At 41.7% G+C, this 19488-nt stretch overlaps 1 protein-coding gene across 1 annotated transcript in view; it reads left to right on the top strand.

Moving 5' to 3' along the window:
• Window positions 1–5446: 5446 nt before the first annotated feature.
• Window positions 5447–19488, top strand: part of LOC307017349 (uncharacterized protein) — a 74896-nt gene continuing 60854 nt past the window's right edge. The window contains exons 1-2 of the mRNA XM_079646919.1: window positions 5447–5584; window positions 11440–11609. Of these exons, the coding sequence (XP_079503045.1) occupies window positions 5452–5584; window positions 11440–11609 (303 nt within the window). The 5' untranslated portion in view covers window positions 5447–5451. The remainder of the gene's footprint in view (window positions 5585–11439; window positions 11610–19488) is intronic.

The raw sequence follows: 19488 nt of genomic DNA, 5'->3' as shown, positions 1-19488 counted from the left end.
CAATGTAAGGGGGTAAGGTGTAAAGGATGTTGGCTTAGTTATATGTTACCAGTGTTGACTGTTGCTGCAACTATTCGCAAGAAAAATCTACAAGAGATTGTACAGTGCAATCAGAGAGATACAGTATGTCCACGTTTTTGAGCAAGTCCACGAATCCAGTCTTTGTCAAGTCTGTCACCACCTTTGCGCAGCTGCTGGCGCCACTTCGTCCGGTCCTCCGCCAGCCTATCCCAGTTATCCGTCGCAATGTCCAGGGCCTTCATGTCACGTTTTACGACATCCTTGAAGCGCAGCAGTGGTCGTCCTCTGCCTCTGGAACCAGCGCTCAGCTTGCTGTATAAGATGTCCTTTGGACATAATCAGGCGGCCATCTGGCATTCCGCGAAGGTGACCAAGCAACCGCAGCCTCCTGACCTTCAGTGTTTGGAACATTGACTTGCTGCCCTTACGCGCCGGCACCGCCTCGTTCGTGACCTTGTCCCGCCATGTGATCCCGAGGATGTTGCGCAGGCACCGCATGTGAAAAGCATTTAGCGCTCTTTTGTGCCGCGCGTAAGTTGACCACGCCTCGGAACCATACAGCAGGACGCTGACCACGCAACATTGGTAGATGCGTGTCTTAGTGCGCTCTGTGAGGTATTTGTTGCTCCAGGCTCTTGAGCGCAAACGACTGAAAGACGTTGCGGCTTTGCCGATACGAGTCTGGATCTCCTTAACTAACGACAGGTCACTGCTGATTGTTGAGCCAAGATACATGAACTGGTCAACAGTCTCCAGCACATGCTCGTTGACCATTACCGGTGACGCTGTGCTTCCTGCTTGGTGCATACCAACTGTCTTTTTTTATGTTGATGATCAGTGCAAATTCAGAGCATGCTGCACTGAATCTGTCCATCAGGCGATGTAGACCAGCTGCACTGTGAGACACCAGAGCTGCGTCGTCCGCGAATAAGAGCTCACGAACTAGCACCTTCCGTACCTTTCTTTTCACGCGCAGTCGGGCCAGATTAAACAGCTTCCCATCTGACCATGTGTGCAGGAAAACGCCGTCTTCGTCCACGTGATCGCTGAATGCATGATGCAGCACAACAGAGAAGAAGATGCCGAAGAGCATGGGCGCTAACACGCAGCCTTGTTTGACTCCACTGCGAACGGAGAAGCTGTCTGAAGTAGATCCTTCAAAGAAAACTGTTGCTGACATGTCCTCGTGAAGCAATTTGATCAGCCCGAGCAGTGTCGGTGGGCAGCCGAGTTTTTGCAGTCCTTCCCGACTCACCATGTCGAACGCCTTCGTCAGGTCGACAAACGCCATGTGCAGTGGTTTGTTTTGCTCTCTGCACTTTTATTGCACCTGGCGCACCGTGAAGACCATGTCTGTTGTTGATCGGCCACTTCGAAACCCGCACTGTGACTCTGGGTATACGCGAGCGGCCAGTTTCTGGAGCCGCACCAGCAGAATTCTGGAGAAGACCTTGCCAAGCACGCTCAGTAGCGAAATGCCACGGTAGTTGTTACAGTCCCCTTTGTCGCCTTTGTTCTTGTAAAGCGTGATTATCTTGGAGTCCTTCATGTCCGATGGGAAAGCGCCCACTTGCCAGCATTGGCAGAGCAGCTTGTGCATGTGCGGCAGTGAGCAGCGGTCACATTTGAGGAGATCAGCCGGGATGCCGTCCGTGCCCGCAGCTTTGCCCTCAGCAGTTTGCTTCAGCGCGTTCACTAGCTCTTCCATGGTTGGCAAGTTGTCCAGCTCAACATTGATGTCAAAGCTGGGTGTTGAGGCCAAAGCCACGTGGCTGATGCTCCTTGGTTTGCCATAGAGCTCTGAGTAGTGCTCAACCCATCGTGACATCTGTTGCCCTGTCCCAGTGATCAGTGCTCCTTCTGCAGACTTCCGCGGACAAACCCTCTTTGCTCTCGGCCCAATAGCCTTGTTCAGGCCCCTGTACAGTTGCCGCAGGTTACCAGTGTCGGAAGCCTGTTGGATGTCATCGCAGAGCTTGTTCCAGTACTGGTTAGCACAGGATCGAGCTGTCCTCTAAAGTTCACGTGCAAGTGCAAGACGGGATATAAACCATATGTTAAAATTGCATGTTTTGTTGACCCTGCCTTCTTCATAAGTAGCTGTTCAGACCATTAAAAGCCCTACCATTGTAAATAAAACCCTCAATTGACTGCATTGGTGTTGCTTGAAATACCATTGAGACATTTAAAATATGATCTACTTAATCCAATTTAAGTAACAGACCCATTAACAATAGTACAATGTTAGGTTGTACCACTCTGGAAAGGCTTAAAAGCGCCGGCCCTTCCATTTGTGATGATCTCCTAGTAAAGCTTGGAATTGCAAAGAAATCCATCAGCAAAGTGTTTCATTTCATTTCATTAACACCTTGTCAACATAGTAATCCTATTCAGATGGGTAAAATGTCTGAAGGTATTATGCTCTTTATTCCTTTTAGGACAGCGGTTAGTTACTCTCATGGCCTCGAGGTCAAAAGTGTTGGAACCAATGTCCTCACAGACAAGAAATGATTTGCTTATGATCGACTCTAATCGTATTTTCTCTCGCGTAAAGATCAGCAATAAAGAATAAACTCTATGGTATGGCAGTTTTCGACCCAAACTACCTAACGACAATATGCATTTTTTGTTTGCTACATCCCCCCCAGTCATGCATATCTCTTAAAGCTTTCCTCTGATTCATACCCCACATTCACCTTTTTCTCCGCAGAGCAAAAAGGTTAGTTTTTGAGCAAAACAACGTCTGTTTGATGTTCTTGTGTTACCAGTTACACTGCTGCCCTTTTGACTAAGATTCAATCAAACTGAGAATGCAAGTCGGACAGAGTGATGAGGGAAAGAAAACCCTGCGTAGCTTTATGTTTGATGTGTTCGTCAATCAGTGAGTGTATGAGTCAGGGGAGCTTGATCCTTTGGTGTGTCCACTGTGTGCAATTACTCCAGCATTTGTCCTCATTACCTGTTGAACTGCCTCTGGAAAAGGAACACAAGTGTTTACTGTCACACTAAGTACCAGCATTGAGTCAACAGACATGAACAGGGTGTTCAAAGAGAAGGAGATATGGGGGGGTGATTGATGGATGGAGGAGATGGAGAGGAAAAAAACAGCAAGTGGGTCGAAGAGAAAAAGAACAAGGGATGAGTCATTTATATAAAGGTTTTATTGCAGGTAGCCATTTCTGATTGCTTCTGCATTATGATATCCAACATTATCTTTTTTATATATTTTGTTCTGTCAGCTAAAGCCTGATTTGATGTTTATTTTAACAACAATTTACAAGTGACACTGATTTATCTTATATTTTTTAAATGCTGGTACAGCGACCGCCGGTCTTATCTGTTTCAGGATATTAATGCTTTTTGCGATCAAATTAGAAAAAGAGAGAAGAAAGATGTCAGAGGAATAAAAAGTAAAGAACCAACGATGGTTTAGTCTGAATTTGGTTTAGATTTAATTTAGATTTGATCTTGTTCTGTATAAAGTATGTTTTTGGTGAGACTCTCCCACGCTAATGCTCCATATTTAGTTTTCTGTCATTTAGATGTTTGTAAGGTCACAGTTTGAATTTGTGTAATTTAAAACTGATGTGTTTTACTGTCTGTTACAACACAGGTCAGTTGATACCTCTAAAATGGTGCTTGTTGCCATGCCTGCTACCAACGGTTATTTTAATAATCAATAAATTGTATTGAGTCAAACACCCTGACATGCATTTGGGTGTAATCGTCATCACATCATGGAATTATTCCTGAATAATATCCCCTGTTAGATTGGTTCGTTGGGAATAGGAATAATCTTGTAAAATATAATTAGTTTGAAATGTAATTATAAAATATCCTTGACATTTTTTAAGTAACCACGTGCTGTCACTTTACCGAGCTGACTAAACGCATCAAGTGGAAAACCTTGACTGTTTGTACCTACTAGCTGTAACTCTAAGTAGGTTCGGTGTGGGCACATTTTTCAGATCAGGACATGCATTCTGTCGGTTGAGACGGGCAGTTGCTGGCTAGTCACTATGGAAACACCATAGGCACTAAATGAAGCTAAAAACAGCCTGTTTTGATTGAATCACACTACTGCCAAAACTCCCTACCATACAGAAATGTAGTATCTGTAGCGTTTTTCTGACCCCAAAACCATAAATGTATTTGGACTAAAGCCCATGCTGAGCACTTGAGACTCTGCCATAACCAGTTTAAGTCTTTAATGTAATATCATACCCAAATGTGCCTAATACATTTTATATGTCTTCTGATACTGAGCCCAGGGTCACATAATGTCCTGATCCAATCCGCACTGAGACTTCAGACTGGGCCAAAGTTGAGCTGTGAAAAATACGGATTGGATGTCTTCATTTTGTTCTGGCTTTTAGGTCAGACTACATCTGTTCTGCTCATTCAGCTGAGGACGAGCAGTGTTTTGGCGGCTAGGCCTCGGTGCTTTAAAATGAAATCTCTTCTGCCTCTACACCTCTCTGCGACAAGCAACACAAGAGAGGAGTGATAGCAGACAAAAGTAAGCACAGTTGTTTACACTTGACCTGCCTTTCCAGAGCATGGCGGAAAGAGATAAGCAGACACAGTCAGCTCTTTGCACCTGAGGACAAAGGAACATTCCCGATAAAAAAAGTAAATAATGTTCCACTGAGTTTGCCCACAGAATACGTGCATTGTTGGACTCTGGGACTGGAATAGATCCTTTGAAGCTACATTTTCTGCATATTATTTGATATAAAATGCAAATATTTCTGGGGCTGCATTCAACACTAGTGGAAAACATCTGGATTTTAACATTTCCTGTAAAGATTCCCTGGCATAGAAAATGATACACTTACCTTACTGGTTTTCGTTAGATCTTGGTTGCACAATAACGATAGAAATGAAAGGAAAGAGTATCACCTACATAACTCAAATTTAGTCGAAGGAATCTAATGAAAATAAGATAAAAATTAAGATTAAGATGTATTAATCCCCAAACCGAAATTATGTTGTTCATGTTGGTGTTTTTATTCAATTATACACATATGCCCAAAATACACAAACACGCACAAATAGGAACTTTAGACATGCACTAATAGAGAGATGGCAGAGCAAATGGGCTGCCAGTGTTCCAGCACCAGGGATCAGTTAGGGGTTTGATGCCTTGCTCAAGGGTACTGTGGGTACTGTGGCAGTGACCACAAGGAGAACTGGCACTGCTCGAGCTACCAGCCCAAACTCTGTATTTTAGGTTGGCGACCCAATGGTTCCTAAGCCAAGTCCCGTGAGCTACTGTCGCCCCTAAAATGACAAAAATGTAAATAAATTCTAAAAACAGTGCACAGAAATGGGTGCTGCCATTTAACTAAATGGCATGATTCAATTGGTGTCCTGACAATTATATATATATTTAATTATTTGTCTTTCTCTCCCACACAGAGTCAGGCCATGCGTATTGTTCGGACAGTCGGCCAGGCGTTCGAGGTTTGTCATAAACTGAGTCTGCATCACACACAGCCGAACGCAGACGGACAGGAGGACTGTCACAGTGAGAAGAACGGCAACGACTCCTCCATCACAGGTACACAAACACACAGTCTGTATCCCACCCTCACACGGCTGCATTGTGTTTAAATGTTAAGCACTGCCTCAAAACCCTCCATCACTTGTTGAAAACCATGAAATGTGTTTGCCTTTAACAAAAGATGAAGCGCTTACGGCTTGTTCTTCTTACACCTTACCCCCTTACATTGACGGTTATTTCTAATGCCAGACTTTATGCATTTTGTTGTGCACAGTAACATTTGCTAACCCCTCTTATACAAAACAACTGGTGATTCATGCGTGCTTTGTGGACATGCTCAATTATTGAAAGACACACGGTGTAGAGCGCTGATGGCAGTGATAAACACCTGGCTTATTATCTGACAGCTCATATTTGACATGTCATTGAACTTATTTCTTAGATTCACCACAATGATAATCACAGCAATTGTAAAAAAAACTGTAAAAAAAAGTTAAAAAGGGACCTATTATGCTTTTTGGGTTTTCCCTTTCCTGCAATGTGTTAAACAGGTTTTTGTGCATGTAAATAGTCTGCAAAGGCTAAAATTCCAAAGGTCCCTCCAGAGGGAGTTTCTCTCACACACACACGCTGTGGCTCTTTTTCCTTTTAACATATTATGTTAAATGTGACAGTAGAGGCACACAATACAAATATGACGCTGAACCTGAGCGTTATAGGAGCCACTTTAGGTGATGGTCGTAGGTTTTGTGTTCAGGACAGAGAGGAGGTTGGAGTTCCAGAAGGAGTTGGGTTTTCATATTTTGGCAACTGAGTCATGGATCCTAATTTCACATAATCTTCTTTTATTTTGAAAATCCAAAACCACTTTATGTGTCTCCACTTGAAAGTGCCCTATCCTACCTGACTTATATAATATTATTCCTCGTTAATAATTGTTAATAACTAGACCTGCTCATGCTAGAACCCCATCTTTTTGGGGCCCCACTTTGAGGCATACTACGAAATTGATTTAAAGTGAGACTGCAAAAGCTAAAGTGTAGACGGAACATTCCCCACTGCACACACACCTTTACACTTTTCACATATTTCTTCAGATTGTCTCGTAGACGCGCTCCACACACAGTTGTGCTTAATTCCGCCTGCCTTGTGCCCGAGTTGGCCAGCAGGAAAGGGCGGTGCTGGAGTGAATGCTACGGATGAGTCAACTCAAAGAAAGAAGGCCACACTGATGGGCTTAGCTGCTATTATCCTCTGCCTCGTGCCTGGACAGGGTGGGCTTCACTGCATCCCGGGGACACGTGGCTCTGTGAGTTCAGCCGTTGGAAGATCCCATATTAAGAGCTGTTCCACACCCTCGTTCCAGTCTTTACTGCAGCCAGCATCAGATACCCTCCCCAACCAAATCTAATAGCACCATACTAGGATACCTCCAGAGAGGAGCTCTCTTTCACATGCTGATGACCCTAAAGATCAGCCACTCACTATAACTGTATGTCCACACGTAATATAACTGGACCCCACTTTCATACAATCCCAACCCTACACACACACTTGCTGTCACAGTGTGCTAAGCCACACGAGAGCCGTCAGGCAAAGCCAATGAGCTTTTCTGGAGAACTAATTATCATGAGAAGGGATAGAAATGTAGGAGATAGAGGAATTAGAGGGATGGAAAATGGAAGAATGCATGAGAAAGAACTGATGGATAATAAGGGAGAAAGGGACTTCAGATCATGGAAGATGAAATGTTGAAATTAATTGGAGAGAAAAAGATGAGATGGATTGAGCAGAAATAGAAATGAGAGAGAAAGTGATGTTTTGTTGCTAAAGAAAATTAATCTGTATTCAGAGCAGTTGTACAGAATGCCGCAACGCCAATGAGCAATTCGATATTTTTAACAAACTACTGTAATATGTGTAACAATGGCTTACACCACTGAAGCTGATACTCATAATAATGGCAAACTGTGGAACTGTTATACCAACATTACAGTCAAAATGTATATTGGACATAACGCTGCCATGGGCGTGTGGTTCCATTCAGCCGCTCAGTGAGCACTAAGTGCTGAACACTGAATTAAAGCCTACGGGAAGCATGAAAGAGAAGCAATATTGAGAATTTTTATTCAAAAACATTACTGAACAAAAAATGTTTATATGGCCAGTCTATTAACATGCATATGGTTAGATGTTGTTTATAGACGTTGCAAAGTCACCAAAAACATGTATCACAGGTTTCATATTAGCACAACAGTAACTATATAATATTGCAGATATCAGTTATTCTAACATTATAATCTTGACTTTTGTAGCATGTAAGTACACATGTTCTCTTCCTATGTTGGTTGTTTATCTCCACTCGACGAATGATATACCGATCAAAGGTGATGCACCAGAAACAAGAGGATTGAATATACTGTATGTGACACATAACCTATTAATGAAAGCCTGATGTCAAAAACACTTTATAGCATTCACGATAGCGCCAGAGCCCAAAACATAAGAAAACAAAGCTTGAAATTGTGAAACAAATTGTATTCATAAAAGCTTAAAGTAAGTGTGGTACTGCCATGTAGCAAAACAGATCACTCCACAAAGGAACTGGGTCATTATCTTTGGGCTTTTCCATTAAAAGCAACTTTAACCTGAGAATACAAGTGAGAAGAAAAGGAAGACAACAGGGGGAAAACATGTCAGCAGCAGAGGACGGGAGGAAGGGCAATGCTGCAAAGCCCTGATAGCCGGGTAGAAAGGATGGGGAAGAGGAATGCTAATGGCGAAATAGCTAAGGGTAGTGCTGGCAGCAGGTTGTCAAGCATGACATTTAAGTGGAGGTGGGAGGACAGCCCTAATGGCAGGGTGCACAGGAGGAAGAAGGGGGAGTTTAAATTGAAGAAGAGATGGTTGAACATGAACGTGGACGCGGGATAGACAGTTGAAGTGAACAGTTGAAGGCCAGGAGCACTGAAGCGGCATTTAGGAGGAAAGACATAAAAGAAAAGAGTGAAGGTTTAGGAAACAAGCGGATACAGACTGTACTGTGAAAACTTGATCAGATCTGGACTGCGTCGACCTCCAATAAAGCTTAGTCAAATGTGCGGCCGAACAAAATAAACAGACATGTCGCAGTTGAAATACTTGACCTAATTTTCTATTCCTTTTATTATGAGGTGCTACTGGGAGTTATAGTCCAGTTGAAGAGATGACTCCAAATACAGTCTATGGATTGTATATGAAAAAAACAATGACAATCCAACATGGAATAATGTTAAATCTAAAACATTACTCCCAGTGTAGATGCTTCATACAGAAGTTGGGCAAATGGACAAACCGTTGTTTAAAAAAAGAATTGTTCAAGATTTAACTCCGGTACCTCCACAAATGGTTGCCTTTACGTTTTTGATGTTTATTGATACAATAATTTGCTAGCTTTAGAGGACTGACCAAACAGTTTTCATGTCATCATACTGTACAGGCAAGACTTGTGGCCGAAGGCATATGTTGCCAGGTTTTGTGTTTGTCTGAATTATTGTAAACTAGATATACCAGTGGAGGACATTCCACCTGGAGGATAAACTGGTTATATTTGCTTCAAAGGTCAAGGCCACCTTCACCTCAAATACATCCCATTCTATTGATACAAATATCTCAGGAATGCCTTGAGGGAGTTTTTGAAATCCTGGCAAAATAAACTTGGACTCAAATACTGTTTGAACTGACAGGAATCTGGTGGTTGAAGGTCAGTGTGGCCTTACAAAACACGTGTTTGGCCAAACCTCAAAAATCCTTGGGCCAATCATGAGGATTCACACAACATGATGTAGTGAATAAAAATAAAAGATTAACTCACTCAGCACTTGTTAGTTTTTGCTATCAGTGTGTGTCCCCTAGTGCTTTGATATTGTGTTACAGGGACTGTGTACTGTTCTGATGACTTAAAAAAGTTTTTAACCAGATTGTATGCATATAGACATGTGTTGTTTATACCACGACTGTTTTCCTAATATAATATTATTTAAATATTGCAAATTGCTTTATTTACAGTATTGCAATACATCCAGATGTATTTACTTGATACCTCATCATCCTGATTCATTTTGTATCTGAGATATTTGCAGCCAATAGTTACTGTACTAAATTGGGTGCGGAGTATTATTTTTTATTAAATGCTCTTTACAGTACTTCAATTTAATATATGATTTTGTCGTATGCACAAATAAACCCATAACAGTTAGCAAATTAAGTCAGTAATGATATCCACTTAGATGCTTTCTTTTTTGGTTACAGATGATTACTTTTGTAATAAAACTTGCTGTGTGAGAGGCAGCCTCGAGTGGTTGTTAGTTACTGCCATCTATTCTCTGTGGAAATATTTTGGCCACTGAAGCGAGCACTCTCTCAGTGGCTCTGAATGCAATCATACATTATTTCTAGTATAGCCAAGTTGCCAGGAAGCAAATGCAATTCTATCTAGTGGGCCGTCAATAACTGTGCTCAACCTAGAAAACGCATCATAACTAACCCCATGGCACCTACATCTCCCCTGTTGTACCATTTACTTTGAATTGAGTGTGGTTATGATATACAACCTCAGGCTCTGTAGTCAGGGGGACCAAGTGTTTCCAACTGTGACAGTCAGTATTACAGTTGTTTGGCTCGTGGATTGCTTGGCAAGGAATATCTAAATAGAAATAGTAAAATATTCAAACTGCTGAAGTAAAAAACACTTCTAAGATTCTGAGAGGGTTTTCAGCATCTATTTAGTACAGCGTTTGAAATTATAATTTTCTATGTTTTTATTTGGTACTCAAGATGTCGGATAACTCCATTTGTAGACTGGAGTGTATTGAATAATGTATGGGGTTCAATGTACTGATCTGGTACAAACGGCATGTTTTACTAAGCTGAAGGGGTGTTTCTATGGCCAGAGATAATTAAAGACTCTTATTACAACAAGCACGTGTGGAGGGCAGAAGAAGAATAGTAAGAATGCTTAACTGCATTGATTTTGTCTCCTTTTTAAAAACAATTCAGTCTTCTGAAGAAAACAAACACTCTTAAGAATTTAACACGGTTTTCAGGATCTATTTAGTCAAATTGTTTCCATGCTTTAATGTTAAAAAGGTCTTTATTTTTCTCATGCTGCCTGTGCTGCAGCACCTCTTTTCACCCTCTGTCTTAAACCAGAGCCCAGTCTGCTCTGATTGCTTAGCTTGTCCAGCTGTTTTGATTGACATGTGTCGGAAACCTCCCGCCCCTTTGTCTATCATGAACAATGTGTTGAAGTGCTAGCCGATAGAAGTGAGAGTGTAACATAGTGATCTCATTATGTTACCAAGGTAAATAAAGGAGACCAATGGAGGCGCTTCAGGCAGGGGGGGAGTGTGGGAGAGAAACTCTCCCTGGAAGGAACTTTGGGATTTTAGCCTTCGCAGAAAATGTACATGAAAAAAACCTACATAACACTCTAGAGGAAAGGAAAATCATCAACAAGCATAATAGGGCCTCTTTAATGATATCTGCTTCAGGGATAAAAGGACCTGTGTCCAATCCGGTCCAATTTATCCCATTAAAAATCTATAACGGTAATGAATGCTGTTTAAAACTCATAATAAAACTCCCAGGTAACAAGAGTGTTGAACAATAACATGTTGTTGAATTAGCATTGTATTAAAGCTTTCAATTGCTAGAGGTGTACCTGTGAACATTTACATTATGTATAAAGCCTACAATCTTATTGAATCACATTAGCATGCATAGAGTATTCTGCAATTTCTTGGATAACGTTTCTTACTGTATGTATTCATGTGTGTCTGCCCATGTGTGTGTGGCCATGCTCATGCCTACATGTGTGAATGCAGGCGTGCGTGCTTATCCACCTGTATGTGTGTGTACTTTCCTCGGCCCAGCTCGGGAGATAACGGCCGTGGAGGAGCCGGCAACCGTCGCCGAGGAGACAGATATCGATGCAGAAGAGCCGGCACAGGTGCCGTCAGCGGAGGAGTTAAACCCCAATAGAGGGGTGACCGATTTAGACGCCACAGCCAAGACGCCTGACGTTAACCCAGTGGAGACGAAGGTAAATCCTCCAGAGTTGGAACAATATATTTGTGTATCTGTACACAGCTTTTTTCAAACCTCCTAGGGATTTCTCTCCATGTGTGGCAGCAACATGGCACTGCAGTGGCTATTCACAGTTACAAAACCAGAAAGCTGAACTTGCTAGTTCAAGAAAGTATTTCAGGTCAGTGTAAAAATGGTTTAAGATGTTTTTTAATTTGGCAATTATTTTTGTATATGTTTGACTTCATAGCGGTGTCAGCTTTACTGGTCCTTTATTTGAGGATAAAGGGCAACATTTGGTCAAATTTCACATTTAATAGAATATTTAAACTTAGGGATGCATATTCTTGTAAATGCAAGATAGCATACTGTACATTGAGAATGACTATAACTCAATAATGTGTGCTAGCTGGTAAATCACAATGTTTGCCACCAGTTTGGAGGCAAGATTGTGAGCGTTGGTTACTGTACCTTTTAAGGAGGCTGTCATTTCTATATGCCAGAAGCATTCGCCAAAATACAGAGTTTTTCTAATACGCAGATTATAAAACACTCAGTCAAAGAGCAACATTGATCGTCTTACTTCATTACTACTTTATTTTATGTGCTAATATCTGACTTTCTTGCATCTTCCAAGCATGCTCCATATTGTTTTCAATCCTGCTTTCAGCATGTTAACTCCAATTTGAAGCTCAGCTAAAAACACACATATTTACCTAGACAGGCTTTTGACTAATGTGTAAAAACAAGACATACTGTAGTTGTTTAAGGTGACTCACTGCTTTTAAAGAGCTATTTTAATGTTTTATGGCTGACTTTCCTGCAGCCCAGTTGGCAGTCAACTTAAAAACAAGGGAGAAGAAAATAAGAAAGAAAGTTCATTGGTGGCCCAGAGCTTGAGGAAAGAAAGGTCCACAAAAATATAGTCTGTTCACGTTGAGGCTTGAAAACCTGGGAGGAAATTAAACATCCATCCTGTCGCTCCAGGTCAGGCTGACCCCTGAGTGTAACAAAGGATATCCAAAGTTTACACAAGCTTTCAGATATTCTAGTTTTATTTCTTTAAGGCTGTCTAATTCACAAGATATCCTGGAGTACTGAAACTATCTCTACCGTCGTTTGAATAAACGTGCCTGTATTAACCACCAGTAAAATCAAGTTAACACCAAGCCTGTGTAAGTGTTAGAAATAGCCTCCACTACTGGTTTTCTATTTGGAAGCTGTCAGCAGTATGTTGAGCTCCAACGCTAATATGCTAGTCATGCAGTTTACGTGTTTGTGCGTTGTCATAGTGTTAGAGATTTGATACTGCTCACTAAAACTATTTGCTCGTCGTCCTGTCAAAACATGTCACTAGTAGTATTCTATATATAACCAGGGAAATGTTTCTGTCTGGAGGAGCAGCTGTTTGGCTCGGCTTTCATAGCAGCGTAGTAGCTGTTGTTGGGATTTACAGTAGTATTCACGAGTGTACAGTAATTGTATTTTTGATTGATGCTACTGTGGGGGATGACGGCAGAGAGTGAGCGTAGCATGATGTTTATTACACTACTTGTTGCCTTGATAACTTTGGGCTCTGCATCAAGTTGGCAACATTTGTGTATGATAATACTTTTACTAGTTTGTGTTTTTTTTCTCCTGGCTACGCCAAGGAAAGATCATGATATTGTTTGAATATTGGGAAAATTAACTGATAAACAAAGTGCTTGTTGGAATGTCTTAAAGCATTTGGAAACCCCTTTTTACCAGCATATCGGGATGTCAGCACGCAGCACCCAAACATTCCTTCAACTTCTGAAATACACAGTGCAAACCATTTTAAACAGCCATTTACCTGTCGTGCGTATTTGCAACAGTAGGCACAGTTTGAGTTTCTCTTAAAGTTCCAATCCCAATGGGGTTTCGACTACTTGGCTTCACTGTGGTGATAACTGCAAATTGTAGGTTGGATTTTGGATATCACTTCTCGGGGATCCCAACACTGTGCACTGATTGTGATTCATTCTGGCACGTCACCAAAGACACCAACTTCATAACACTGACTATGCCATATCCACATTAATCAAAGTTTTACCTAATTCTACAGAAGTGAGTTAGACTATGATTATAACATGAAGCGCTCCACAATATTCAGAATGAATCAGTACAAGAATGCTATATTTCATCTTTTTAATAGTAATTCCATTTTCAAGTTTAATTTATAACGTTGAGACTGAACTGAATTATTGGAAATATATTTGGGCTGCCACCGTTGGCAGTTTGTCTAACCTTTGAGTAAAAGGCTATCATTCATGCATTTAGAAATGGCTGTATGACATGTTCAATTACATAGTTAGTTTGAAACCAGAACAAGTCGCAAAACTACTGCACCAAAGTCCTGCTCTTCCTACAGCAAACCTTTTCTTTCCAATTACATCCTTATGTAGATCATTATCTGACATCACGCATTTATGGACTGTAAGTTGTATCGAGGTAATATTTATTTCATTTGAATTATTATATTGTGACTTGATTTCTTTAAATTATTCAACTAAATGATATGTAACTAACATGACACTGAAAGCCTAGACCTCCGCCTATGCCGCCTTCATGTTGGCAGAGGTATTGAATTTCAATAAAAACAGATGTCATGTCAGATGGGTTTACTCATCAAGGCAGCTGCTTTCTTATCATAATAAGGCAAAACACCAACCACAAATCATCTCTGCCTATCTTAAAGAGAGAAAACTGACTGCCAAGTTTCCAATTTTTGGGACAAAGTTGCAGCGTTTTAGCCAAGCAATTATCCCGGGGGGCATATCTGCCAGCACGACCAACAAAATGTCTTGTTCTGTTTCTGCTTTACTCAGCCAGTTACAGAGCAGCCTCATTAAGCTCTCTGCTGGTCGGATGCACACACAAATGTTTGGGTGATTGGGTTGTTACTAAGGCAGTCTCAATTAATGGTAAATATTTAACGGGCAGGCAATAGTGCAGAGTTTCTTATCCCACTTGAGAAATGTTGTCACCTTAGGCCCCAAGCCACTTGAAACCTGTTAAGTTTTCACTTGGCGACTCACCAGAGCAAGATTTTGAGCACCATTTTGGGTCCTACTGTAAGTCAGTAACAAAGCCAAATTATTCAGCTGTTTAAGAGGCTGTGGTTCCCATTAACGTTAGAGTTATAAGACATTTCATTGCAGCCCATGATTGAAAGCAACACGGCGTGAAATCACTGAAACAACGAGATCTCAGCATTGACCCCTACTCTCAGGTCATTGGAGGAAGTGTGTGTCTAGTTGCTTTCCCACATACACGATGTATTTTATTTGAGTACTTTTTAATCTGACACATTAATCACTTTTAACAGTTTGACAGATCGTGCAAGGATAAGTGGGTGGAATAAGATGCGTGTGCCTTTGCGTTAGAACCCATGCGTGTTTTTATTACACGAGTGTGTGTATTCTACGGAGCGGAGGGATTTGATTCACGACAGGGTTTCCCTGGAAGCTCAGGCAGGGAAAGCAGCCTGCGAGTGTTCAAGTTCATTCTCTTCATGTCAGCTCCCGTTAAACTGACAAATCCCTCTGCAGCCCGCATTCAAACGCTCCCGCAGGACTCGCTGAGCGCACATCAATCCTACCTTGGGCTTTATGTCCATGTGGTTGGGTCAGGTCGTTTACTTCTGAAGGGGCTGGCCTCCAGGATTAGAGGGAAAGTCATCATTTTACGCATTTCAAGTGGTTGCCCTTTTTTGTTTTAAGTATAAGGTGTCTTTGTATGTGAATTAAATATGTGTGTGAGTGCGCTCATGTGTCGTTTGAAGTGAGGCAGTACAACAAACGCTTTGATAGAGGTTTAGCCTCTGGCCCACTTTCAGATGCTGTCAGGTATAAACACTCTGATCCATGAGAGCTCCAGGCAGCGCTCCACTCACAGATCACTCTGTTTTTCTCTCTTGTCCCACCATTGGTGTGATTCAGTTGTTTTGCGAACAAGCGCCACCTAACAATGAGCTGGCTTACCAGTTTTCTTGAGTCACAAAGCTCATTTTAAAGTCCCAAACACATGTATTTCCTTTTGAGTATGCAGTATTTGTCCTCGCATCACAGCGTCTGGTAAAATGTCATTCAAATGAACGTGCAAGACTGAAAGACCCTTTTTTGTAGTGTGAATCGTATCCTAAAATGTATCATTTTACAGTGCAGGTTTTTAAGCTCTCAATGAATAGTGGAAGTATGATGGTCCCTCGCTGAAACCTGACTGTAGGTAGTCATTGCTTTTATCCAGTGGGGCTGTAGTCATCCTGAATGAGGATGACATGAAGACCCTGTGTAGGACGGAGTTGGGCGGTGTAAGAATGAAGTGGAGTTAAACCTGAAAAGGTAGAAATCAAAGCTTTTACTTTATGTTTGACCTGGAAATGGAAGTGTTGACGCACATTTTGCAGCCATTGATCAAGGAAAAAGGTGTCAGGAAGACTCAGATGAAGAATGTTGGCATTGGTACACTGGAGGCAATTAATTTCCTGGTGAAGCACGAGCATCCTTTGTCCAAGTCATTTGCATATTCATAGATACTAATGAAGGACAGCACAACCAATCTTAGACAGAAAATTGTATTCAAAGCAGATTAATTCCATGTAATTTAAAAACATGTCTGGGGAGGATCTTTTAAATTAGACTCAGTATGGTCCCAGCCCCTGCAACACACAACACCGTACCAGTACGTTAGACACACATATAACAATGACTTCTCATAACTCACAATACTGACACACAAAAACGTTTTATGCAAAACAGAGACTCATTTTCTCAATAGTCCTCACAAACAAAAAGGCAATATAAATGCATCCTCTCAGCTTTTAACTGAGCTTAAACTCGTCAGTGTGTTTTCGAGAAAGTGTCACTTGTTCCAGTTATATTGATGATACAGAGTCAAAGCCACTTCTCTTGATAGCCCTGCAGTCTGATTAAGTGTTTTTTTGTTTGTATGAGTTCTCTTGTAAAGTTGTTTAAAGATTTGATACAAACGCCAGTAGCCAAAAAACACCCTTTTATTTTACTGAACGGAGCATTTTAACACAGGTCTTCACATTTAAGCATTCGTATGTTTTTCTGTCAACTTCAACTTCTTATCGTATTAAGCGATGGTACTGTATGGCATGTTACACACAGTGACCTTTTGACCACAGGCAGAGCTGCGTCTGTCCAGGATTCATCCGTTTTTTAACATGTTTGAATCAGCCTGAATGATTTCATTAAGGTCAACACAAATATGTCATGGGCTGGTTGAAAGAAAACCGTAACACACTTTAACTTCCACACATAGTCTGTGTTTTTCCCTTCTGTCTCTCTCACTATGCCTCTATCACTTGACTTACCAAACCTAGTGATGAACATATTTTAGAGTTAAACTCTCTTAAACTGGGATTCGTACAGCAGCTGCCGTTATAGATGCCAGAAAACCTTTTAAAAACAGGGAGTGACAAACGAGTATACATGCAAATAAGATAAGGCAATCAGACACTTTGTTTTAAACATTTGAATGACACCTTACTCTGAGTTGTGTCTAATATCAACACCCTGTTCAAACAAAGATGGTCTGTGTCTTTCAATAAGGATTCCATTAAAGAGAAAGACTGTGGATAAACAAGCAAACATGCACATCTAAATTACTAGTGTCAAATTCCAATATACATGCAGCTCCTGTAACAGTTCGGATGGGGACATGGAATCTGGGCTCATTCAGCGTACTTGATTTTATTCTGGTTATGTTTCTTCACTCTGGGAAACCATCTGCTTACGAATGAGTCAGCAGTATTTCTTTACAAACAAAGACTATATAAAAATTATGAATTATCAATGACTGTATACTCTGTGTAGTCACAGATGCACTCATATATTTATTTATGTGAAGAGCGTTGGAAAAACTTAGTGTGAAATAAGATCCTCTTGGAAAAACGATAAGCTGGGGAAATACATTATGTCAGGATGCTGTAAAGCAGCGGTTTTCAAAGTGTGAGGCACGCCTCCCCTGGGGGGCGCCAGAGAGCTTCAGGGGAGGCGCAGCGTGAGACACAAAAGAACGAGAAAAAGACGAGTAAAGTGACACTTGCCCACTTGTGGCTGTCTGTGGAGACCGAGTTCCTCCACCTCGCCAAAAAGGCTGTAAAAGTGCTCATTCCCTTCCCCTCCACCTACCTGTGTGAGTGCAGGTTTTCCGCATTGACTTTGATCAAAAGCAAGTACCGGTAAAGGCTGCAGCCAGAGGATGATCTGCGTTTATTCCTGTGTGCATCAAAGACGCAGACTCATTGTTCCCACTAAAGTAGGGGTGAGTGTAATAAGGAGGCAAAGTTGACGTTCAGTGTGTTACCGGGAGCATATAAGGATTTATCCACCATGTTGAAAATGTTAAAAAAAATATGTCTTGAGAACACGGCGTGCGGAAATATACGGGTCGTGCTGCAGCTAGATGTGCCTGTCCTCTGTAAGAAGGTGTCGGCGACTGACATGCAAGGAAGAACGGCTGTCCACAGGCTGTTCCAACTTTAACAACTGTATTAACTTCCAGGGTAGTGAATTGAACATGCAATTGTAATTGGGTGTGTGGTATATTTTCATGCACGGACACGCATGTTCCACAACACACAAACTGAACAACACTCAATTTTCCGATCGCTACCAGCGTCCTTGCGATCTTGTTATAATAACAAGTGCACGTTACTGATGCAATATGGTTGAGACCATTCGGGCTTATTCTAGAGGGGTGCAAGTCCAAGTAGTGGGGGAGTTTTATACAATATGTTTAAAACATACAAATAAAAAGGTTTTAAAAAGTTATTGTTTAATGTTTTAAGGAGGTGACGCTACTCAGCCAATCAAATCGGTGCAGTCAGCACGATAGATTCAAACACACACGGAGACACGACAAGAGGAGAGAAACAGTCGGAGTAATTTCAAATGGCGGAAGGTAGACAGCGAAAACAGAGCATTTAATTACATTTTCTCTTACTGGACCTCTTTGAAATGCAATTGAATACCCCTGCATTATAGCAACACGATGATAATAATAATAATAATAATAATAATAACAGCAATAATAATTGGGAGGGGGGGCACGGCTGTTCTTATGTTCTCTGAGGGGAGGCTCACCTACCCACACTTTGAAAACCCCTGCTGTAAAGTAACAAAACCCATTTTTTCTAATGGGAATTGCCAAATCAAGTTCAAAACGCTTTCCAATTTCTCGTTTAAGATTTATAAATGAAATTACCATTTAAATAAATAGTACTGCTGCTGTTTAACTACCAGTCACCAATGGCACAATTAAGTCTCCACTGAATAGCAGCATATACTGTATATCCATCCATCCATCCATCTTCTCCCACTTATCCGTGGTCGGGTCGCGGGGGTAGCAGTTCCAGCAGGGAGCCCCAAACTTGCCTTTCCCTGGCCACATCAACCAGCTCTGACTGGGGGATCCCAAGGCGCTCCCAGGCCAGCGAAGAGATATAATCCCTCCACATCCCTAGGTCTACCCCTTGGTCTCTTCCCTGCTGGACGTGCCTGGAACACCTCCCTAGGGAGGCGCCCAGGTGGCATCCTTACTAGGTGCCCGAACCACCTCAACTGGCTCCTTTCGACGCGAACGAGGAGCGGTTCAACTCAGAGTCCCTCCCGGATGACTGAACCTCTGACCTTATCCCTAAGGGAGACACCAGCCACCCTGCAGAGAAAACCCATCTCGGCCGCTTGTATCCGCCATCTCGTTATTTTGGTCATGACCCATCCTTCATGACCATAGGTGAGGGTAGGAACGAAAATGGCCCGGTACACAGAGAGCTTTGCCTTCTGGCTCAGCTCCCTTTTCATCACAATGGTGCGGTAAAGCGACTGCAGTACTCGAGAACA

The sequence above is a fragment of the Notothenia rossii genome (genome assembly GCF_949606895.1).
Source record: "Notothenia rossii genome assembly, chromosome: 1".
Classification (NCBI taxonomy): domain Eukaryota; kingdom Metazoa; phylum Chordata; class Actinopteri; order Perciformes; family Nototheniidae; genus Notothenia; species Notothenia rossii.
Note: the sequence above shows the minus strand (reverse complement) of the source record. Positions and strands in the feature narration are given on the sequence as shown.